The 24,907-nt window shown below is 47.7% G+C and overlaps 1 protein-coding gene across 12 annotated transcripts in view; it reads left to right on the top strand.

The window, feature by feature from the left end:
- The window catches only part of LOC115546740 (neurexin-2), a 108,864-nt gene that overhangs the window by 61,140 nt on the left and 22,817 nt on the right, over window positions 1–24,907 (top strand). For 11 of the 12 annotated variants that reach the window (XM_030360458.1, XM_030360454.1, XM_030360452.1 and 8 more), the window contains 3 exons: window positions 1,427–1,617; window positions 2,804–2,977; window positions 3,981–4,100. In XM_030360458.1, the coding sequence (XP_030216318.1) occupies window positions 1,427–1,617; window positions 2,804–2,977; window positions 3,981–4,100 (485 nt within the window). Of the gene's footprint in view, window positions 1–1,426; window positions 1,618–2,803; window positions 2,978–3,980; window positions 4,101–22,115; window positions 23,244–24,907 lie in introns of those variants that run through there. The other variant, XM_030360461.1, reaches the window with a different exon arrangement.

The following is a 24,907-nucleotide window of genomic DNA, read 5'->3' as shown; positions in this document are numbered from 1 at the left end:
GGAAAATATGTGATGAAATGCACAAAGCAACAGTATTTTTAAAATAACAAGCCACACATCTTTATTTACTGAACAATATTTATGATGCAACCATTTTCTTTGGAATCATTCTATGACTGTGAATTATTATTTCAAGAATAAATACCCACATACCCACTGCAATACCTTTGCTTACCAACAGTGGTACACGTACCACAGGTTGAACATCAGTGCTCTTGGATATCTGCAGGTAGGCCTCAGCAGACTTAATTTGGGTGCAAACCAACAACCTTTTGGGTGTTCCAGAAGAGGCTTGTCAAACACCCTAACCACTAGAATATTCTCCCAATTTATATCGGCCTTCTTGCAGATAGCTGAATGAATAAAGCATTCAAATAAAAGTAGATTAAAAGTTGTTCCAATAGTTACAAAATAACAAAATACCATGCAGCAATTGCCATGGAGCAATACTGTTGGCGCATAGCAGCCCTGCAGAATGTTTACTCATCACTGTTTCTTCGAGATTGATGAGGAACGCTTGATTTAATTCAACACTCAACAATAAACCGCAGGCTTGATTTCATGTGCAGTACTGTTTGTTATTGTGTCGCGTTGTCACTGATTACTGCCATGGCACTATATATTCCTTCTTTACTGAATAACTATATTCAGTGTGTATGTACGTGGGTCTGTCTGCGTCTTTCTCCACATATGCACATCTGTGTGTGGGTTTGTCGATGTGTTTTTGTGTGCATCTGCACATCTGTCTGTGTGTTTATGTTTCTGTGTGCATGTTTCTGTGTGCATGTCTCTGTGTCTTTGTGTGTGTGTGTGTGGTGTGCGTGTGTGTGTGTGTGTATGTTTCTCTGTGTTTGTGTGTGTGTGGTTGTCGATATTTGTGTGTGTGTGTGTGTGTTTGTGGCTGTGTGTTTGTGTGTGTGTGTGTGTGTGTGTGTGTGTGTGTGTGTGTGTGTGTGTGTGTGTGTGTGTGTAGTTTCTCTATTTGTGTTTGTGTGTGTGTGGTTGTTGATATTTGTGTGTGTGTTAGTGAATGAGTGTGTCTGTGTGTGTGTGTGTGTGTGTGAGAGAATTTCTCGTGTGTGTTTGTGTGTGTGTGTGTTTCTCTATGTGTGTGTGTGTGTCTGTGTCTGTGTGTGTGGTTGTAAATATGTCTATTGGTGTGTGTGTGTGTGTGTGTGTGTGTGTGTGTGTTTCTCTATCCGTGTTTGTGTGTGTGTGGTTGTTAATATGTCTGTGTGTGTGCGTGCGTGCGTGCATGCGTGCATGTGTTGACCTCTTATGCACCCATTGCGTTAAGCACTTTGTAGCGTTTACTCTGAAAAGGTGCTCCCTCAATAAAGCATGCCTTACTGACCCCCACGACTGCCCCCCCCCCCCCCCAGCCACATCCACTGACCCCCCAGCTGTCCCTGTGTCCCCCCCCCAGCTACGTCCACTACGTGTTCGACCTCGGCAACGGGCCGTCGCTGATGAAGGGCAACTCGGACAAGCCGCTCAACGACAACCAGTGGCACGACGTGGTGGTGTCGCGCGACGCCGCCAACGTGCACACGCTCAAGATAGACGCGCACACCGTCACACAGCACTCCAACGGGGCCCGCAACCTGGACCTCAAAGGTGACTGCCTCGTCACCTCGCAGAACCACAGTCGACAGACTGTCTTCCTGTAGCTACCAATCATGGGTGGGATACTACCGTTGTCATAGCTACTAGGAAGCTACTATAGGTTATTATAATAATGACCAAAGTCTGACCTTCTGTTACTCTCTACCAACCATGGGTGAGATACTACTGTTGTAATAGCTACTGTGAGGCTACTATTGGTTATTGTATTAACTACCATAGTCTGACCTTCTGCTACTAACGACCAACCATGGGTGAGATACTCCTGTTGTCATAGCTACCGTGAAGCTGCTATTGGTTATGTAATAACAACCATAGCCTTACCTAGGTCATGTCTGAACTACTGTTGTCAAAATTATTAATAATAATTACTAGATAAGATATACTTCATTAATCCTAGATTGAAAATATTGGTCTCACTGCATAAAGGACAGGGCCGCAATAGGAATTGAATAATGATAACAATTATTAGAGGAAGTGCATTAACGCATCATAGCAGAGAAATACGTTCCGGCGTGGTTTAAATGGTGTTGCTGTTTTGCCTTGACAAGCCGACAACATTTGAAGTTCTTCGTAATCTCTGGTGAATAATGAGCCTATGAGGTCGTTAGCCCGGCGTGCGCTCGGTAATTAATTGGTCGAGTCGTTGCTTTTCTAGAGCCCTTGAGCCACGAGCAGAGTATAATTACACCACACAGTAGTGCAGTATAAAATACAAATAAATGAAGATAAACTTTCAATTAGCTGTTTGAAGAGGCACATGATAATGTTGTTATGTTTTCTTTTTAGTTTCTCTTGGCCAATATTGCATATTAATAGATTAATGTGAATCCAGAAGTTGAACGGTTTCAATTTTGAATAAATTTGACGCGTGAACATTGAACCCTGACCTCATTATAACAGTCAATCAAATAATGCCCATGTTTATTTTATTTGTTTTCCACACTCAGATGAAATTCTAAATAACACAACATAAATAATAAGAATATATAAATGAATAAATGATTCATAAAAATAAATAAATCACAGTAAATAATGCTAATAATACCAATAATGCCCATAAAAACAACCGTTTCCATTGTGTACATTGGGTGGTGGAAGCAGAGCCCCACCATCTTGTTGTTGTTTGTCTGTCTGTCTGCCTTTGTTTACCCACGGTTCCCCCCTCGGTGTGTTGCAGGCGAGCTGTACATCGGCGGGGTGGGGAAGGGCATGTACAACAGCTTACCCCGGCTCATAGCGTCCAGCGAGGGCTACCAGGGCTGCCTGGCCTCCGTCGACCTCAACGGCAGACTGCCTGACCTGCTGGCCGACGCTCTCCACAAGGTGGGGCAGGTGGAGCGCGGCTGTGGAGGTGAGACCCGCTACATCTGGCCAGGGAGAGGAAACATGGGCTTATGTAATGTGAGCTGTGCTATAGGGGCGTTTGGAGCTCGGAGTCAACGCGTTTGACGCGAGGTTTCGCGCTCAATGAATGACTTGAGTTCTGACGTGCGTGCAAATCAAGATGCAATGATATCTCACGCTTTCACATTTATGGAAATGACTCAACAATGGGAAACAAGAGCAAATGTTGTTAATTAATTGACTGAAGTTGTTTATAAATAACCAGACTTCAGTAAGCAGTGTTGAATTCTTATCTATGTTTGTTTGTGTCTTTGAAGATTTATTATAAAAAAAACATAACAAAAGTAAGATTACTCTTGCTTTCAGTCAACAAACACCTGCAAATCGAGTACTCATGTATAGCATTATAGTGATATTGTGTTTTCTAATGTATTTATATTACATAAATAATTACCAGTAAGTCTGCCTACGCTGTGTTCAACTCCGAAAAGTACTGTGTTTGATCCCCAATGTACGCAGCCTACCCTGTTGGTATCCTTGAGCAAGATGCCCTAACCCTTAACTACACCTTAATGACTTTAAATAGCTTTAAATAATGGCATCTGGTGAATGACTAAATAGTTGTAGGCATTTGACAAAATAGGAGTAAATCATTCGAATGCTACCATTATATGGCTGCCCTTTTGCCACATATTAGCCATCCTTAGAAGGAGAGACCCCTCTGCTGGGTTCCTTTTCAGGGCTTCTCTCCTCCTGGTTGTGGTCTTACCTTTCCCCTTAGAGGTCCTGAGGTTAGAGGGGGTGTGGTGGAATATAATCCTGTGGTTCCCTTTTAACTGTGATGGCGAAAAACATAAGACAAGCTGTTTTTCGGGTTTCAGGTGTCGCAACAGATGGAACAGGAAAGTTAAAAGAATACAAATGTAACAAACAAACAACAGTAAAGCGATCCATTAACCTTAAACAAACCCTCCTTCCTCCCCGGACCCCTGCTGCCGCCGCCGGCCCAGGGCCGAGCACCACCTGTACGGAGGAGTCGTGCCTCCACCAGGGGGTGTGTCTGCAGCTCTGGGAGGGCTTCTTCTGCGACTGCACCATGACCACGTACGGTGGGCCCTTCTGCAGCGACCGTGAGTAGCCATGGCCCCCCTCGCTGGGGGGCCGATCACACCGGCCACAGGGTGGGCTTAAGCACGCTGCTAGCTCTCTGCTCTGGGGCGTGTATGACGAGGCTTATCCTGATTATGGTATTACTGCTTCTATTACTGCTCTTACTACTGATACGAACGCTACTACTACTACTGCTGCACAAACCTACTGCATACGTATACTATTACTACTGCCACCAAGCTACTACTACTACTGCTGCACAAACCTACTGCATACTTATACTATTACTGCCACCAAGCTACTACTACTGCTGCACAAACCTACTGCATACTTATACTATTACTACTGCCACCAAGCTACTACTACTAATGCTGCACAAACCTACTGCATACTTATACTATTACCACTGCCACCAAGCTACTACTACTACTGCTGCACAAACCTACTGCATACTTACACCTAAATATTTATACTATTACTACTGCCACCAAGCTACTACTACTACTTCTGCTACTACTACACAAACATATTGCATACTTCTACACAAATATTTATACTATTACTACTGCCACCAATCTACTGCTACTACTACACAAACATATTGCATACTTCTACACAAATATTTATACTATTACTACTGCCACCAATCTTCTGCTTCTACTACTGCTACTGCTACTAAACAAATACATCTAATACTAAGAATGCAACCAATAGAAGAATTGCACTTATTGCAAAATATGAATTAGACACGCCAAATATAAACAATGTACCCTATATTTGACTCACAGGAAATCATTCTCTATGAAATGAAAACCATATTGTTCTACGCCTTCTCCTCCAATATATGACAACATGTGTATGTCGGGGAGACAATTTATTTCTGTGTGGCCGTGTAACAGAACGCGAGGGAAGCCACGCAGAGCTCACTGCGCGGCGGCGGAGCCGTTCGGCTCGGTCGACCACTGAGAGATTTGTCTATTGTTGACAATAATTAGCTTGTTTCAACTCATGTTGATATGCAGCATTAAACAAACTGCCTCGCATTACATTTTTTTGCTTCTCCCCACGCTGTCTGTCAGCTTCTCAGGGGTCGCCTCGCAATAATCATGTTCAGCCGAGGAAGCTCAGATCATTGCATTATTTAATCATTAGATATCGTCGTAGATAATTCAGCTCAGTCTTCACAAGATCCACTTTGAAGAGACACGCTTTCTTAACCCGGCTTGGGCCGACCAAGGGGTTTGCTTCTGGAAAGGATCTGCTGTAAGTGTTTCATTGTATTTCTCTTCCCAGTTCTGTTTTTTGAAGCTGCGTTAATGTATGTCAAAGATGGAGGTTAGATGGAGGTTTACCACCAACGTCCGTGACCGCGTTTGACTCTATCTTATCACCAGGTGTGTCGTTGCCGCTGATTAGCCATTCCCAGAAAACGATGCTGAAAATATAAGAGAAACAACCCCCCCCCCTAATGATCGCCTGATCCACGGGGCGGACTCTAACACTTGTGATTTCACCGTCGGGTAGATAGTGAAATTGTTTGTAATGGCTCATCAGCATCACACCTGGTGGTAAAATAGGGGCTACTTTAAAACCAGGTCACAGCACAACACCCTGGTGTTTGGGTCCACAGAATCGGTCTCTGTGGTGGGTCTGGCCATCATGCTTTTCGAAAAAGAAAAAAAAAGGCATTTTGTTTACCGTGTGGTAAACATTGGGGGGGGGGCTACAGCTATACACAGGTATACACGTGCGGAGGTCCCTTTCCATACGCAATTGGTTCTCACGCTTCACACTCTTTACACATGGACCAAGACACCTGCGATGTTTGAATGGGCTTTAAGCAGGAGTGAGACTTCAGCCCAGGGCAGCCAGCGCTTACAGCCTGCAACAGAAAGACTGAGTTCAGCACACTGTGTGTATTTATATGAGCTGGTGTCGGGGAGGGGGTTGACAGAGGCTGACAGGGTGCTGCAGAAGGTGAGACCTGTGGGTCGTTGTGGGGGGGTTATGGGGGTGGGGGTAGTGAGGGGGGGGGGGGGGGGGGGAAGGCTATGACCTGTTGGGCGTAACGAAAATGTCCAGAGGCAACAGACACGCCCGCCTGCTCGCGTGGAGCTTAATGACATCCTCACTGGCAGGAACACACACACACGCACGTGCACGCACATGCCCCCAAACACACATCATGCAAACACACACGTACACAAATAGAGGCCCACACACATTAACCCACATGATGACACGCACACCTACGCGCACGTAGACACACACACACACACACACACACACACACACACACACACACACACACACACACACACACACACACACACACATATACACGTCTACGTACATATTTACCCACACACAAAAACACATGCACACTTACAGTGACAAAAACACCACAAACATACACACACACACAGAAACATGACAAACAGATAAAACACGCACCTCACTCACGCATGCACAGGAAATATATATTAGAAAGCAATAAACGGCAGAAGAGTTAAAAGGCGGACGAGGAGAAGCGTAATAATGTGTGTTATCCACGTTCCTGTGGGAACAGAGCCCAATGCCGCCACGGTGGTCCAGCATTAGCTCCCAGCCGTTGGACTCATCCACTGGGTGAGGTCTGGTTAACCCCCTGCTAGGAACACTCCAGCTCCAATTACTGCCCCCCGTGAAATTAGCCCTCCAAACCCCACAGATCTGCGCACATTAAAGAGGAAGGGAAACCCTGTGTGTGTGTGTGTGTGTGGGTGTGTGTGTGTGTGTGTGTGTGTGTGTGTGTGTGTCTGCGATTTGTGTGTGTGTGTGTGTGTTGGGGGGGGGGGGGGGCATGTGAGTGGGGGTTGGGTATTTTCGGGGTGGAGCATCACACGGAAATTAATACATTATTTTCGGCGTGCTGGGATAAATAAACCAAATCCCCCACTGGATGGCCAGAGGAGGGGGGAGATTGAAGATACAGTCGGAAAAATGACAAGAAAAAAATGTTTCTTGGCTTAATTGGAATTCATCAAAGGGACGGGATTGTTATGAACTATCCATAACAAACATCCGCTGGTCGGCTCCGTTCTCTGCATTACCTGATCAAACTGATGAGCTTATTGATCCCCGGCGCCCGGATGAGTTACGCTGACTCGTTTGCAACAATCATGTCAAGCGATGTCCCCTTCCCTTCCTGGTACTCCCCCAGTAACATTATACCATAGCATACGCTTAGGACTTCACTATCTCGAGGAGATAAGAATGGCTTTGTTCAACATGCTAATCGAATGTACTTTTCTCCTGTGGTGATAATAGAAAAACGTCTGCGTGTTTGTGTGTTTGTGTGCATGTGTGTCTGTGCGTGGGAAAAAAAAAGCTTTCCTAAAGAACACACACGTCATGTTCAGATGCCATGAATCCTTCCTCTTCCTCGCCGTTGTCCACACCGGATTCTGGGTCTGCTCTGTGTACAGTTTCTGTGTTTCCTTTATGTCGCGAGCCCCCTTTTTCTTACGAGTCGGTCTCCACCGTATGAGTCATGCCGCCCCACCCCCCCCCCCCCCCTCCCCCCACCCCACCGCCACCCCGACCCCCCCACCCCCCGCGGCTGCTAGCACAGATTACTGAATCTCCATCACAGATCAGGTAGCTTAGCATTCAGCCCCTCGTCCTATTTGTCTGCTGGCACTCCGGTCTGCTGGCACACGCCCAGCGGTCGAAGAGGAGGGAAAAGAAGAAGACCCTCTGAAAATACCTCCTGATTCTGATTCTGATTTCATTTCTAAATGCAAATGACTGGAGTGGAGGCGTGAGATACTCTGGGGTCTCAGTCGTTCCCTCCTCAGGGAAGGTTTCTATGGACGCATATTGGTGTGTAAGTGTGTGTGTGTAAGATAATTGCATCGCTTTATGAAGCGTCGTAAATATAATATGTATAAATAAAGAAACGGTTAGTCATAGCGTGCTATGACTCACGTGTAAAGACGGGCAGATCCATATCCTGTCACTGTCGCGTCAAAGTTACGGATAAAAGACCCAAGCCGAGGCAGAGCACTGTGGTTAGCTCTCTGTTCTGGAAGACCCCCTTCTCTCCCTCTGCCCCCGCACTTATAAATCAAACACAAACCGAGGCCTGTTTTGAGGATGCGTGGGAGTGTCTGCCCGCCGTACGCCGCTCTCATATTCCGAGGTACTTTTGGAGAACATTTAAATATTTAGGGGGTGCGGTACTCCGAGAGCCGACTCTGTTTTCCTCGGCGACGTCTCCGCGCTTAATCCGGCCTGAGCCGGCTCAGAGTGAGCGCCGATGATTGAGCGAACGTCGGTGTGTTTATGTAACTCTTCTCAGCGCCCCGCAGACGTTCCGAGGTGACATCATGAGGAGTGGGTGTTGGGGCGCACGCCATAGACATTACTGTGATCACATGACAAAGTGTGTGAACATGTAACCTCCCGCGACAGCTTGACATCATCCCTAATTAATTCCACCATGTTGCGTTCACCCCGCTTCCCCCCCCCCCCGTCCCCGTCCCCGTCCCCGTCCCTTTCAGTTGTCGTGTTTGGGCTAAAATCATACTTGTTTTCTGTGTGTCACACTTCCAGTCTCCAAGGGCTTCACAGGCCCTTGTTCGACAATCACCAACCCCCCCCCCCCCCCCCCCCCCCCCCACCCCCACCGACCTTTAACCCCTCAGGAGATGTCCACACTCCTGCTGGAGTCATGTGCTTTTAAAACAAAGTGGATGTGTCTCAATACGCCGGGCTGACGTTGTCGTGTTGACGGTCAAATGGTATATCGCTGAAAAGAATGATTTTAATTTGTTACTTCATCAAACGTTTGTGCCATTTGTAGATGGACGGCGTTTAAAGGAACACTGGTGAGCCTTTGACTTTTGACACTTACGCAGGGTGTTAGAACAAAGATATCTCCACAAACGTAGTGGGAAATGGATGAATCCGGCGGATAAGGTACACACAGCATGGGTTTACTCGCTTCTCGAGCAGAAATTTAAAATGTGAGTGATTAAGATAAGATAAGACGAGGCATGCTCTAATCACGGGCAGGAAGTCACAGCATGTCAACGCAGAATGTACAGGATTTTTTAATGACGATAAAATAATATGCAAGCATTTACTCATAAATTCTACAAAATCAAATATGGAAATTAACTCAATTAAAACAACAAATGATGAGTCGGCATGTTAAGAAATAATAAACAGAAATATTATAAAATATTGCTTGACACAGGAAGCCCCCCTTCTGGATAATGCTATGGTAATGATCCCCTCAGATCTGTAACGGAGAAGTGTGGGTTCAGAGGTCGATCCATAATCCCACACCATTTCCTGATGTAGGAGAGATTTAGACATTAACACATCTATAGATTGACAAGTAAATGATTGGAGTTACTTTAAAGGGCATGCTTCATGTAAACCAACAAACAAGAACCAAATCAACCATATCAATAGGCAAGTACTCATTTGAAAGGGCATTCGGTCGCCTAGACCAACCAAAATAGACCCAGCCGTGTGCCCTGGCACTGTACGCTAAATCTATCATGTGTCCGCCATATATCTGTCATGCAGCAGGCGGAAAGGCTTATGATAGCGAATAGTCACGTGGGGGAGACTCAAAAACCGGCCAAATGGCATCTCCATTTTGATTTGATTGCCAATCATAAGTGTTGTCATTCTAATATACACGTCTCAATCGAATTATTTTCTTATATAACAGAAGTGTACAGTTAGAGATTCTCCTCTTCTACCGATGGTTGAAGAGTGTCATTGTCACGTAGCGCTCTATTAAAAGCTGCTTTTGTTAGAAATAATTGATTCTGTTATGGCTTGGTGTTCTAAGTCTTAAGGGTGTCTTCAACTCCAAGGGGGATAAAAGGTTTTCTTGTGAGGTGTAGGGTTGTATGAATTGCATTACGTGTTAAGGGAGAGTGAGAGAAAAAGAGAGACAGAGAGACAGAGAGAGAGCGAGAGAGAGACAATATTTTCACAATATTCCATCACTTTTTCTATTCTTTCCTTCTTCTTTGTGCTCTCTTAGCATGTTAATTGCATTGCAGACCAGATCCTTGATTGACGTACTAATAATACCACCACTACTTCTGCAGCAATAGCTGGTGTTGTTCCTCTTGAAACCTGGGAACATTAACATCACAACACTAGGCTCTCTCTTCCATCTCTGTATATATATATATATATATATATATATACATATACTTTAGGTACAGTTGCCCACCCAGGCCGTAATCTCCTCTGCAGGGCGGTGTTCCGTGCAGAACTGCCTGCAGTTTGCTTCTTACTTACAGGGATGTGTCCCGGCCAGCGGTGTATGTATTTATGGGGATTTGGTTTCATTTGTTGTGCTTAATGCAAGTTTATTATGTTTCATCCGGAGGACCAGGGCTTCATTTCGCCTGTCGAAGGGCCTCTGTGAAGATAGAAAATATACTGCTTTTTCATGTTTTTTCGTGGGATAATTGTTGTTGGGATAAGTGGTAGTAAAAGAAGTAATTGTAGTTGCAGTGTTTCGCTTTATTATTTGTTTCTATTTTTATTTTATCATAATGAAGCGATGATTCTCTATCCGAAATGGTGGAAAATAAAACAAAAACAAATACAGAATGTGTGTCCAGGGCTCTATGCTTAGTTGTTTTAGGAAAGGCTAATTAACAATAACGGCCAACAGTAATCGCATCCCCGGTTAGTTAATTTATTCCTTCCTGTGTTGGGAAAAGGACTACAAAACCATCAGAACTCCCTGATGGATATTTCACTCTGCATGTGTAAAATGCCCAGATCATCCTAAATCCGTTAATTGAACATAATTGCACATTTAAAGGCTTCCCGTGATAGTGAACGTCATCGTTTCCACGTGAACAAAAAAAATCAGACGAGAAAGTGTAACACAAGGGCATTGCATGAGTGCTTCACCATGCCTCACGCCTGTCCTGTGTCCTTTGTCACAGCTGTGGATGGTGTAGGGCCGTGTAATGTTAGCGTGTTCGACTCCCAGCCATAAGGTACTGGTTTTTATCCCCCATGTGCCTAGCCTGCCTGTAGGCATCCTTGAGCAAGAGGCCCCGAACCTGCTCCTTAATGACCTGTCTCTGGACTCACTGTGTAGAGCATATCAGATTGCATCATAGGATATAAAATATTTTTTTGAGATACTCTGTCATTTGTCATCGTGAGATGATTGTAGTCACGTCAACTCCTATATAAACATTGATATACTGTAAACCTAGGCTAATGAAAACTTTGTTTTGACACGTCTCGCATGAGAAACACTGTGGCAGTTTTCAGCCCATAATGACAACTAATTTCTAGATTAATAACGACCAAAACAACATTGCAACCATTAACATTCTTATGCTCCTATTCTTCTCTAATGGAGGCGGCCTAAGCTCTCTAAGCTGCTTCTGAGGAAAAAAGATCCACTAAATGACTGAAATCAACTGTTAATAGTCATAAAGTGGCCATGATGTTTGTCAAAATGAATAAATTGATTTCTATGAAGAAAGAAACGAGAGAGAGAGAGAGAGGGAGAGGGAGAGAGGGAGAGAGAGAGAGATTGTAGCCTCCCTCCACCTTCTCCCAGTGTGTCAGCTGAGATGTAGGACTATATCAGTGGTCTCTCCCTGAAGCAGCGGGCAGCAGCAGCAGCAATAGAAGAACAGGAGCAGGAACAGGGCGCTGTCGCCGTATATACGCCCGGACCGGTCAATAACAGATACGAGCCACCGGTCACTGAGCGCTATATCAGGGGATCGGAATAAGAAGTGTCACTTTCACAAGGGGCTTCCGCTTTGACAAGCTATGATCTTCAAGCACCGCAGAGAGAGAGAGAGAGAGAGAGAGAGAGAGAGAGAGAGAGAGAGAGAGAGAGAGAGAGAGAGAGAGAGAGAGAGAGAGAGAGAGAGAGAGAGAGAGAGAGAGAGAGAGAGAGAGAGAGAGAGAGAGAGAGAGAGAGAGAGGGAAATTAATAATAAACTGTGGTCAAACAAAGAGTAGTCCGTGTATGAATCCAATTATGGCATAATTGCTTCGGCTATGATACAAGTAATACAATAGCTAGTGATATATTCACGGACATAATAGCCAAGATGGCAGCCTATTACTGCCGGCCAGTAAATGATGTGAAACAGGGTCAGGGTACTTCGAATGGAAGGGGGGGGGGGTTGTTGGATGGAGTGGGCAGGCAACGTGTGGTTTTATAGCAGAGAGCTGGCATTGATGATAGGGGAAATATGATGAAACATAGCCACGTTTGACAGGTTTTTCTGGAAGTGGGGGGGGGATAGAGCTGGGATCTTCGAGGTGCTGTCCTCGTTTTATTTCTGGGGGGGAGGGGGTGGAGTGGGGACGGGGGTGATATCTGGCAGAGTTTGGGCACGCGCCTGCCACCCAGCTCTGACTGTTCCTCTGTTCCCCCAGCGTGCACGGGGGGCGTGCGCGGTGGACGAGCACGGCAGACGTGCACGGTGATATGTGGGTTGTCATTAGTAAGCTAGACCACACGTCTAGACGACTCCAATGAATGCATTTGCTTCTCAATGCTGTCTCTCCCCCGAGGGGCGGGGCTTCCCGCTCCCTACTGCAGGGGCTGTGAAAGAAGAGAAGGGTTACATTTAGTTTACATCATAAAGGCTACAGTACAGCGAGGCAATCATATGCACACACACACACACTCTCTCTCTCGCTCGCTGTGAGGTACTGTGAGTCCTGTCTCGATTTATGGCTCCTTTCTCTCCCTCTCTCTGTCTCTCTCTCTATCTTCCTCCCTCTCTGTCCCACCCTCTCTGTCCCTCTCTCTCCTGCTCTCCCTCCTTCTCCCACTATCTCTGTCTTTCCCTCTCTTATCTCTGTCTCTCCTCCTCAATAGCTGTCAAACCCTCTCTCTTACACCATATCTCTCTCTCTCTCTCTCTCTCTCTCTCTCTCTCTCTCTCTCTCTCTCTCTCTCTCTCTCTCTCTCTCTCTCTCTCTCTCTCTCTCTCTCTCTCTCTCTCTCTCTCCCCGTCCCTCTCTCCCTCTCCCTCTCTCCATCTCTCCGTCCCTCTCTCCCTCTCTCTCTCTGTCATATTCACCGCTACTCGAGCAAAATTATATGCTCACTTTCGAGGCGTACCGTTGGCTGCCCCTCGCAGTAATCCAAGTCCTAGTAGTCGTTCTGGGATGCAGCCTGTCAAGCACAGCAAGCTATCCTTGGGGGGGGGGGGGGGGGGGGGGGGTCTTCATTACATACACACCGCACCGCTCCTCCTTCACTTTGATATACAAGCCACCTGCGAGACGCTGACAAATCATGTTCTCCTTTAGTATTCCTCTGCATCATAAATCAACATCTGGTTGCAGCGAGAAGACATTTCATCTCGGGAGAAATTACTGTACATGAGATTAGGATCGTTCTTAAACGGTCTTCAAATATGTGATGTCTATCCATCTATCTATCTATCCATCTATCCATCCATCCATCCATGTATCCATCTATCTAGCTATCTAGCTATCAATCTATCTAGCTTGCTTAGTATCTACCCATGTATACAGTTATTTATGCATTTATATATCTATCTATATAGATATATAAATGTATTATTACTCAAAGGGGATTGGTTGAGATTTCTGTAACTTGCTGTTTGTCCTCTCTAACCCAGATTCAGACGTTGTTCAATTCCAAATTCATCATGTTGTGTCCAGAAGGAACTTGCTGGGCGTTAGCGTTTGCTTTTCATCAGCTGCATGTTTCCGTTTATTCGTTTTGAATAAGCAGCTCTCAGAAGACATTGGAAATCTCATGAACAGGAGCTAGGCTAGTGTCACTCTGCAAGTCAATGGAGGCGGCTAGCAGAGAGCAAATGCTACCCCGGAGAACTCCCCTAATGGACACGTAATGATGAATTTGGAGTTCAAGCACTCCTCTGAAGCTGGGTAAGACAGGCAAACACCCGTTTACAGATATCTAGTGAACGATCTTATAGTATATATAATTTATTATGGCATCCTGAATATATAAACAAGTAGATATATAGATAGATATATTTCTCGTGTACCCAGAACAGCAGTGGCTGTTGATATGGTTGATATTTAACGCTGGTAATGTTTCAATAGAAGCGTTGGATAGTGTGTAGGCGTGAGTCTGTGATCCTCAGCTCTCTCTGAACTCTAAACTACAGTCTGAGTCCTCAGAAAGGCCACTGCACCGCATGATTTATGGATTCCGGCGTTCAGGTCGAAAAACGCTGCGTTACTTATGTGTTACGTTTCCCGTCGGAAACCAGGCTGGAAACCAACGTCGGGGAGGTTTGTCGTAGTTCTTTCTTCTTTGTCCTCCTCGTCTTATCTCTGTGTCTCCAACCCCGTCGCTGCTCGTCGTACAAGCCCCCGGAGGATTATGAAACATGAGTCTTATAATTGTTCTCTCTACAGTCGGGTCGGTGTGGGGCATACGTAGAGGGCGGGATTGTTCAGCCAATCACGTGTTGTTTGATCATGTGTCGTCGGCGTCGGCGAGTGTCACTACGTATAGTTAGAAATACAGTGTTTATCACATCGGATTTTAATATGAATGCTTCATGAATTATATGGAGTGCTTTGTAACATGATACATGTCTTATGCTGTCGGCCAATTATTAGTACTTATAATGTGTTAGAATGGCGGTTTCTTACTGTAATTTACACATTTACACAGACATGCATATTTACACAACTATGTATCATTTTTATGTATACCATAGTTCACTATAGTGGATGGTTATTTTGGAACTCACCCTTTACAATTCAAAAACGCCAAAACAAAATTAAATCTCAACTCAATGCAGTGTAGAGATATGCAATAAGTTCAGATGAATCCACCCTATATAAGTTTTCCCTTTCGCTTCGTAAAGAGTATTCTAAGTTGATAGAAGATGTGTGGAATTGCTTATCTGTAACTTTGATCAAGCGATGCTGAACCAATCAGATAATCCATAGTAAGCAATACACCCAGAAAAACCAGACAGTTTCGGCCGGCCAAACCACTGACGATTAACTACAGGACAGGCCTGCTGTCATGGTTCAGGTAGAGCACCCAGACAAATGTTGTGGCTGTGCTGGGCCTCTATGGCTAGTGGGTAACCTTGGAGCCAGCAGAGATACTTAGTTGTGGCAGAACTCCTTGAGGGAGAAGGCTCAGAGTCTGGGTCAGACACCAGAAACCGAAAAAAGGTCGGAATAGCTCCTCGTTTACGCTTTCATTTTGGCAGCATGTGGTTCAGGAGGTAGAACCGGAAGGTTGCTAGTTCGATTCCCGGCTGCTCCTAGCTGAGTGTCGAGGTGTCCCTGAGCAAGACACTTCACCTTGACTGCTCCTGATGAGCTGGCTGTTGCCTTGCATAGTTTACACCGCCGTGAATGTGTGCAGGAATGGGTGAATGTGAGGCAATATTGTAACGCGTTTTGAGTGGCCACTGTATAGAAAAGCGCTATATAAATGCAATCCTCTTTCCCATTAAAGAGATATTCCACAGAAGAAAAATATTATCACGCAAGTGGATGAAGCTTGCATAAGGGGATTTGAAGTGTTTTTCTACAGTAGCCCGTCAACAAGGTGTTGATTTGAAACCTTTACAGACACTTTCTTTGTGTACTTTGTTTGTAGTGTACTGCTGCTGGCCTCGTTCACATGGATTTGCCGATGTCTGCCGTAAGACTCTTGAAATATGAATCCAAAGTCTGAATACGCTGAGGGTAACTAACGAAGTGAGGGCCGGGCATTAAGGCGACGTACCTCAGCAGAACCCGCCAGTACTCCCTACCAAGCTAGCTTCTGCAGCCGATCGTAAAGACCCCGTAAAGCACCGTTGCCCAGCTCAGACCCACTGCACTTTCCACCTTTAATGGGGTGGGCGGAGTCTACGCACCTACTTTCTACTCTTAAGTCATCGTTGCAGTTTCTCTGAGTCCCGCCCATCTTCGATTCCTTGCACCTCCCGTTAGAAGCTTGTGCTCACGGGGCAGCTCGGCCACTGTGTCAACCCTGGAGGTACACGACCCGGGTTTGACTAAAGCCTGCAGTCGTAGTCTGCATATCCCGTCCCCCCCCCCCCGCCTGTTGTCACTGTCCTGTCCATGAAGGCACGGCAAGAACCCAGAGAGAGAGAGCGCCAACCATCTGGAGCAGTTTCTCCTTAAACCCAGAAGCCTGAAAGCTACATGCCTTTCAAGGACTAAGCTGGATGGGATGGGGGGGGGGGATGGATCTCCATAGCCTTCAGTGCGCAGATCCAACGCACATGGTGCCGGAAACCCTGTGTGTGTCCCAGTTCAAGAGCTCAGAGCTCCATGGGTCTTAAAGGGACACGGGGCGGGATGCCTTCTGCAGCCGGAGCCTCTCGGCTTCTTCTCAGCAGCCCCCCCACCCCGCAGGGTTTTCACACAGGACTGCAGCGTTCAGCTAAGCCCCATTATATGCTGTCTATGGTTAAGCCCCCGTGCCATACAGTCACCTAGCCTTCAACCTAACGAACAGGGAGTCAGCGAAACACAAACGACGAGAAATTTAAACGAGACAGTGCCTACTTTTGGAAGACACCGTAGATGGCGGAAAAAAAAACGTAAAAGGACAAGAGTTTGAGGGAGCATAGAAAAGTCTTCCCTAAGCCCCTGAGCAGTGCTGCACGTTAGAAACCAGGGATCAACGGTGTCTAGCGGTGAAGTGAACTTGCAGGTGACCTTCCTCCGATCTGCTTCTTCGGCCCCTGCCGTCTAAACACACAGCTAAGATTACAATAACCACGTCGGCTGGACGGAAGAACCCACAGAAAAACCACTCTGTCTCCATCCCGGTCAACTAAATACCCCTCCTGCTCCACAGCTCATCCCCCGTTGATGGATCTGGTTCGATGGTTCTGCTCTGTTTCTGTCTTTCTGCGTGATCACATGGCACATGAGATAGGAGAAGACGAGTCCAGGCTCCTCTCCAGTTTATTCCCTCTCGGATACTCTGCTTTCCCGGACTCCAGCGGCCCGCTTCCTGGAAGATCAATAAAGGGACTGAGCTGCTCCTACCAGTGCTTATCAACCATATTAAAAAAATATCCCTACGCAAGGAACTTCATGAAATGGCTGCCCTGGTAAAGATAGCGGCAGAGAGATGGAGGGGGGAGGTAACAGAAGTCCGCTGGGGGCGTGGAATAGCTGACATACTAGATGCATCTTCAGAGGCCTCGCTCCTGGAGTTCACTCAGGCCAGCCGTGCGCGCACGCCCGAGGAGATTCTATACCACAAAACCTCAAGGATGTTATGGTAGAGAGTCGGCTACTGGACGCCACTGTCATTCCACCGTTGAGGCACATTCATTGATGGATCAGACCGAAAGCAGTATGGATGTATCCAATGTTAGCAGTATTTATAGGTAATACTCTTCAGTATTTAAAATAAGAATCACGCAAGGATTAAGCATGTAAAGCTGATAAATCGGGGAGACAACCAGGAAATTAAATCACGTCTTCCCCTATAGTCTTCGCACAACATAAAGAATTCTAAACATAAATGTATTATTCCACCTCTTAGGGTGTTAAGTGCCATGCCTTTAAGGACTGTAAGGCTGCACATTCCTCTTTCCCCCCCCCCCACCCCCCTTCCCTACCTCAGCTTATTTTAGGTGTTGTCGCTTTGAGCCTAATGAAATCAACCAATCCTCATATCCCCGGGCCATGCCTTCCAGAGCAGGCCCGCATTATGAGTAATTAATCTAAAAGTGCCATGATTAATCCTGCGTCGCTGTCCCCCGCGGCTTGGCTGCATGGCTGGCTACACCCGCCTCTCGCCTCTTCTCCTCCTTCGCCTCCTTCGCCCCATCGCCGCTCTCCTCCTCCTCCAGAGGAAGGAAACACAGCAGGGCACGTTTACATGCATTTTAAGCTGTGACTTGCTTTGCACATGTATCATAGAATTAACAGTTATCTGTTAATTAGTTATCAGTTATATGTGTCTCAGTGTTTCTTCAGTACATCTTAGCTGGGGATATAATAACTGTAGGTAGATGGATTGATGGCTTGATAGGACAGATATATGTGTGAATAGGAGATGGATTGGGTAGGTACTGGTAGGTAGATACAGTATATATGTGGATGGTTGGATCCTACGACTATATGAACACGTAGGGATGCTCGGTTTGCTCCGATTTGATTATATGCTTTGATCATTTTCAGTGTAGATTTGCAAGTTGCTCTGGATAAGCGTCTGCCTAATGACTTATTTAAATGGATGGATAGAAACATGAATTGAAAGATGGATGTAAAGATAGATAGATAGATAGAAAGATAAATATGTTAACATTGCTACGCGACCCTGTACCACCTCCTCTAATGAGAAAGCTGTTCCTCTTAATGCTCGAAATAAAAAAGTGTTAATTTCGCAATGTTGCAGTTACAAATAGCTCTCATTTGCCTTTCGCCATCACATTCCAGCTGAGCTAATCAGAATTAGCTTTGGCAGTGAACGTGGAATTGAATTGATTCCAACAAGTTAGTGGTTGATACTTTTCTGTTATTGTTTTTTGTGCTGTGTTGATTTTCTTTAATTATTAACCGTAATCATAGAATACTCATTATCTCACGTTTACCAGTAATTCATAATTGTGCTGGCTTGTTTCTGAAAAACGGCACGCTACCTGCACTGGAGTGTCTAATTACGAGGGTACATAATTGAAGAGGAAGTGCGACTATGATGTGTCAAAATAAAAGGAGCTCCCAATTAAATTGTCGTTAACGGGCTCCTCATTCAAGCCCTTTTTCCCCAGATAAGGTGTCGGCTAGTATTTGTTGTTACGCGCGCAATCTTGCTTTCCCTCTTGTTTTCTTGAGACGCCGCCTAGCGTGTTGCTAACCCTGGCACCCGCTATGCCCTACATGAGTAATGGCAGCTTGTGTTGGCTTTGTGTCTCAGCAGGGGTGGCTGGCGTCCTGCGTAGCTTCTCCTCGCCTCCTCTGCATTTCATACGTGTCTCCGCTGTCAGCCCGCTAATTCCAGCCCGTGCTGCCATCGATAGTGATTTGGCAGATACTGTACCTCCAGCTCACCACCAGCCTCGGTCTCTTCTCGTGTTCTCTTATCTCCACGCTCTGTCACGCTCTCTCTCTTCTCCTCTGTAATGCCGTCACATCTCCCCCCCCCCCCCCCCCCCCCCCAGCCCCCGTTCGTCGCATCTTTTTTTTCATCTTCTTATTCTTGCATCAGGTTACGTTGCTATCACACGCAGTGCCAGAGTCAGCGTCGACCTGCTGCTGGATGGGTCTGAGGGGCAGTGGGGTGCTAATCACTGAAGGGTGAACGAGTTCTGTATGGTAAAGGGTGAAAAGAGAGGTCTGTATGCTGAAGGGTATGTGAGAGGTCTGTGTAGATAAGGGTGAGAGTGGACGGTATAGTTAGGTCTATATAGTCAACTTAAAAGAGAGGTGCATAAAGTACCTTTATGTACCTATAGAGGTACACAAAGTACCTATACCTACAAAGGTATGTATAGTTAATGTGAGGGAGTGGTATGTGTAGGTAACATTAGAGATAGGTCTGTAGAGCTAATGTTAGAGGTAGGTCTGTATAGTTAACATTAGGGATAGGTGTAAATAGTTCATCAAAGAGATACATTTCTGCATAGTGAAGGCAAGGGAGAGGTCTGTTAAGTTAAGGTAAGAGATAGGTCCATATAGTAAATGGAAGAAATATCTGAATAGTGAAGTTAAGGGAGAGGCCTGTATAGTTAAGTTAAGAGACAGGTCCGTGAAGTTCATGTTACAGACATGTCTGCATAGTGAAGGTAAGGGACAGGTCTGTATAGTTAATGTTACAGACATGTCTGCATAGTGAAGGTAAGGGACAGGTCTGTATAGTTAATGTTACAGACATGTCTGCATAGTGAAGGTAAGGGAGAACCAGCATAATTAGAGAACACTTTGTGCGGCTCAAGCTTGGCGAGAACAGACACCCTGAACAGATGCACAGATGGGCACAGCAAACAAGAAACTTCATCTCCACCAGCAGCGCCCGCTGTGACAATACAGAGGAGTGGGTGGGTGGTGGGTGGAGGGGGTGGGGCTGTGCTGTACGACGCTTGATATAGCGTAGTCGACTGCTGCTGCTAAATTATTCAGAAGAAGCAAAGACCAAACCCTGGCTTTTGTTGCTTTTAGGAGAGGAGGGGAGGGGAGCAGTGGGGGACCATCGACGTTCTCTCTCTCTCCCCTCTCTCTCTCTCTCTCTCGCTCTCTCTCTCGCTCTCTCTCTCGCTCGCTCTCTCGCTCTGTGGATCAAACCGTCTAACTGATGAGTGGCTTTGCGTTGGGTGTCGCGCGAGCGTCTCCGTGGCTCTGGCGCTGGCTCTGGCTGTGGCTGTGAGCGGTCTTCCTGACAGCAGCACACCTCCGCCTGGCTCCTCCTCTGCAGTGTGCTCCTGACTCGCACCACTTCAACCTGCAAGCGAGTCAGCTGCGAATGTACCATGCATTTGTTGACACGCGCGCGCAAACATACACACACACACACACAAGTGCGGACACTCACACACACACACACACACACACAATAGAAGACACACACACCAACGGACACACACAGTCACACAGTTTCCTAACCCCCTATGTTTTACCATCGTAGCTTGCCTGCATTTCTTCACTCTCACTCTCTGCCCCCCCCTCCTCCCTCCCTATCTCTCTATCTGTCTCTCTCTGGCATCCCCTCTCTCTCTCTCTCTCTCTCTCTCTCTCTCTCTCTCTCTCTCTCTCTCTCTCTCTCTCTCTCTCTCTCTCACACTCTTTATTTTCTGTCTCTGTCATGCTCCTTCTCTCTGGTTTAATGCTCTCCCTATTTTAGTGTCTTTCTTTCTACTTCACACGCTCTCTCGCTCTCTCTCCCTCTCTCTCTCTCTCTCCGTTGTTCACCCACTCTTGTCCCTCCTCCCTCACTTCTCCACCGAGTCATTCTCTCTCTCTCTCTCTCTCTCTCTCTCTCTCTCTCTCTCTCTCTCTCTCTCTCTCTCTCTCTCTCTCTCTCTCTCTCTCTCCATCTCTCACACTCGGGCACATGCTGGGTCTCTCGAAGAGCCGGGCTTAGGCTACTGCACGCGCTTCATTTGCCAGCGAGAGATTCCCCTCCTATCAGCGGCCGGGGGTTCGGACTACCGCTCTCAGCCAAGGTTATTCACATCCCGCGATCCTCATCCATGCGGGATTCACTCGGGCTGCCGCGCTTCAGCCATTAGCATAATTTCTGCTGCTGCTGCTGCTGCTGCTGCTGCTGCTGCAGCTGAGGAAGGAGGAGGAGGAGGGTAGGGGAGGGGGGGAGGAGGACTATCAGTCCCGGCCATCCACAACGATCTCATCTGGAGAGAGGAATCAATTGGCTCGCCTTCCAACGCCACCGCCGCCGCCGCTGCCACCACCAGCCCCCCCGCCCCCCGGGGCCGTGCGTGTGGAATTATCACTTTGACCCCTCTCCTTCAGAGGGAGGCAGAGTAAACAGATTGCTGGGAGACGAGGAGCAGGCGTTGATGGGGAATGCAGCATTGCTCTGCCTCTTCTGCCGCTGATTCCGATTCGTCCAGCCGCCGCCTGCGGTGAACGGCGGGCAGGTGCAGCGGGAGACGCGGACCGCAGGCTCCGCCGCACGGGGAGAGAGAGAGAGAGAGAGAGAGACCCTCGAAAGAAGGGACACTGCTGTGTTGTGGTGTCGGAGACGCCGCTACCCCGCTGCCATAATAACAGAGGTGTCCAGCCGCTCTGTGTTTGCTGCGTCTGAACCGGAGGAGAGAGAGCGAGAGCGAGTGAAGAGAGAGAGCGAGAGCTATTATTTATTTATTTCCCGGATTTTCTCCTTTACTGCGCTGCTGCAGATATACCCCCCCCCCCCCCCCCCCCCCCCCCCCCCTCCTCCTCCTCGTCTCTCTGTCTCTCCTTCCTCCGGCTAAAGGGGAACAAAAGCGCTGATTCCCGCATCACCCTTCATCCGCTTGGATCTTATTTTTATCACACCCCCCCCCCCCTCCCCCCTTCTCCTCCTCCTCCTCCCCTCCTTCTCCCCATCCCCCACTCTTCTCTCGCTTTAGTTTACATATTTTTCCCTGGCTCGCTCTTTTATTATTTCTTTCTTCGGTTCCTCCGGTGCATTCGGAGGAGATGATCGCGTCCCTGGCGCGCGGCGCGCCACTGCCCGTCGTCGAGAGCCCGCTGTCCGGCTGGGAAGCCGCCGCCCCCTCCCTGCTCTACCTGTGGCCCACGGCGGAGTCTCCTATCAGGATTCCAGTCACAGCGGCTCTGTGAATCACAACGCCTTGAATACCGGGGCTGCAGCGCCGCCACCGCCGCGGTCTCTACCCTCTCGCTCTGCGCTGAATGACAAGTGTGGCTCCTCTGGGCGCTCCGCTCGCTGCCGCCGCCGCTCACCCGCGCTGCCATTGAGATGCGGTCTACGTGCGTGGAGACTTACTTTTTTTTCCAAGAGGACGGCGGTGAATTTTTCATGGGAACTACCGAGTGCACCGGTGTTTAGTTTGGCCGCCGTGGCGATCCTGCCATAAAAAATCTCGCGATGCTGTCTGGGAAATAGGACTTGGGAATTGTTTTCCCCCCCTCTTTTTTGTAACACTTACGGACGATCGTTTGAATTGTCCTTTCGCGTAAATAATTCTAAATCGGTCGTCCACCCCCATCTGGGTGTCTCTTTCTGCATCGACTACCCGGTCCCTGATGGTCATGGCGGTAAACACCCCCGTCAGCTGCTGAGATGCCCTCCCGTCTTCGAGGCAGGCGGAGAGGAGCCCTGATGGGGCCCACCTGCCTCTCCTGGGCAGGTGGTCAGGTGGATTCTCCTCCGCCACCTCCTCCTCCTCCTCAGTCCTCCACAACAAGCCTCCCACCCCTCCACGGCATGTCCCCCGATCCGGGCCAGGCTGCAGATGACCTGGAGGCCGCCCAGCCTGGCTTCAGCCTCACCATGGGCCTGAGCTACCTGCTGAGACTGGCCTTCTGGATCTCCCTGCTCACAGTGCTGCCCATACAGACGGGCACGGCGCGCGTCTCCTCCAGCCTGAGCACCACGCACCACGTCCACCACTTTCACAACAAGCACGGCACGGTTCCCATCGCTATTAACCGGATGCCCTTCCTCACCAGGGGAGGCCATGGTAAGGCCCCTCTTCTCCTGTTAAAGGCTTACGCTTAGTCCTCAATGGGCCCCTATGGCCGCAGTGCTAAAGGTGTGCATTAAGCCCTCCATGGCCCTTACTGTCTCCGGTGCTAAAGGTGTGCATTAAGCCCTCCATGGCCCTTACTCTCTCCGGTGCTAAAGGTGTGCATTAAGCCCTCCATGGCCCTTACTCTCTCCGGTGCTAAAGGTGTGCATTAAGCCCTCCATGGCCCTTACTGTCTCCGGTGCTAAAGGTGTGCATTAAGCCCTCCATGGCCCTTACTGTCTCCGGTGCTAAAGGTGTGTATTAAGCCCTCCATGGCCCTTACTGTCTCCGGTGCTAAAGGTGTACATTGAGCTCTTGATGGGCCCCTAGTGTCACCAATGCTAAAGGTGTAAAGGTAGCCATTGATGGGCCCCCATTGTTTCTGGGCCTACAGTGTCCAGTAAGTATTTTAATGGCCCCTTGGATCTCTAGTGCCTAAGGTGTGCATTTTGTCTTGTATCAGCCCCTTAACCGATGCTACAGGTAAACATGTGGCCGTTGAAGTGCCAAAACTGTGAAATTCTTCCTCGATAGGCCACTATTATCTCCAGAGCTAAAGGTTTACATTTGGCCCTCGAAGGGCCACTTGTGTCACCAGTGCCAAAGGTGTACAAGGGCGGCAGTAGCTCAGGAGGTAGAGCCGGTTGGCTGGGAACCTGAAGGTTGTGGGGTTCGATCCCCGGCTCCTCCTAGCTGAGTGTCGAGGTGTTCTTGAGCAAGGCACCTAACCCTGACTGTTAGCTCCCGACGAGCTGGCTGTCGCCTTGCATGGTTGACTCGGTCGGTGTGTGAATGTGAGGCAATATTGTAAAGTGCTTTGGGTGGCCAATGCTTAGAAAAAGCGCCATATAAATGCAGCAACATGGTCTCACAGGAATCCGTGAAATGACTACGGTCGGATGCTTAACTCGAAATCCGTGGCCACATCACGGAAACACGCTGATATCCGTGTGTGAGCCACGGACTAACAGTGTCATTTACTTGCATTGGAGCAACTTCCGTGGACACAGCAAGGACAATTTAAGTGTTTCGGTGAGACCAGCCCGGGTTTTGAGTTAAGCCCCCGTGGTCGACTCGCTCGTTGAAACGGGGATCCGTGTGTGAGCCAGGGAACATCAGCGTCATTAACTTGCATTGGAGTGAATTCCGTGGCCACATCACGGAAATCGGCGTGTTTCTGTGATGTGTCCACGGATTTCGAGTTATTCGTCCGTAGTCATTTCACGGATTCCTGTGAGACCAGGTTGAAATGCAGTCCATTTACATCTAACCCTTGATGGGCCGCTGGTGTCACCAATGCTAAAGGTGTACATTTGGCCTTTGGTTTCTTCAATGCTAAAGGTATACATAAAGGGTCTAGAGTCTCCAGTGCCAAAGGTGTACATTTGGCCATATATGGGTCGCTAATATCCCCAGGGCTAAAGGTGTACATTTAGACCTTGATGGGATCCTGGGGTATCCAGCGCTTAGGTGTACATTTGGCCCTTGCTGTCTTCATTGCAAAATGTGTTAATTTGGCCCCCTATGGGCCGACCAGTGTCCCCAGTGCTAAGGTGTACGTGTAGTCCTCAAAGGGCCCCCAGTGTCCCCACTGCTAAGGTGTACATGTAGTCCTC

The sequence above is a fragment of the Gadus morhua genome, chromosome 7 (genome assembly GCF_902167405.1).
Source record: "Gadus morhua chromosome 7, gadMor3.0, whole genome shotgun sequence".
NCBI classification, from domain to species: domain Eukaryota; kingdom Metazoa; phylum Chordata; class Actinopteri; order Gadiformes; family Gadidae; genus Gadus; species Gadus morhua.
The sequence above is the reverse complement of the archived record's forward strand: the minus strand, read 5'-3'. Positions and strand labels throughout refer to the sequence as shown.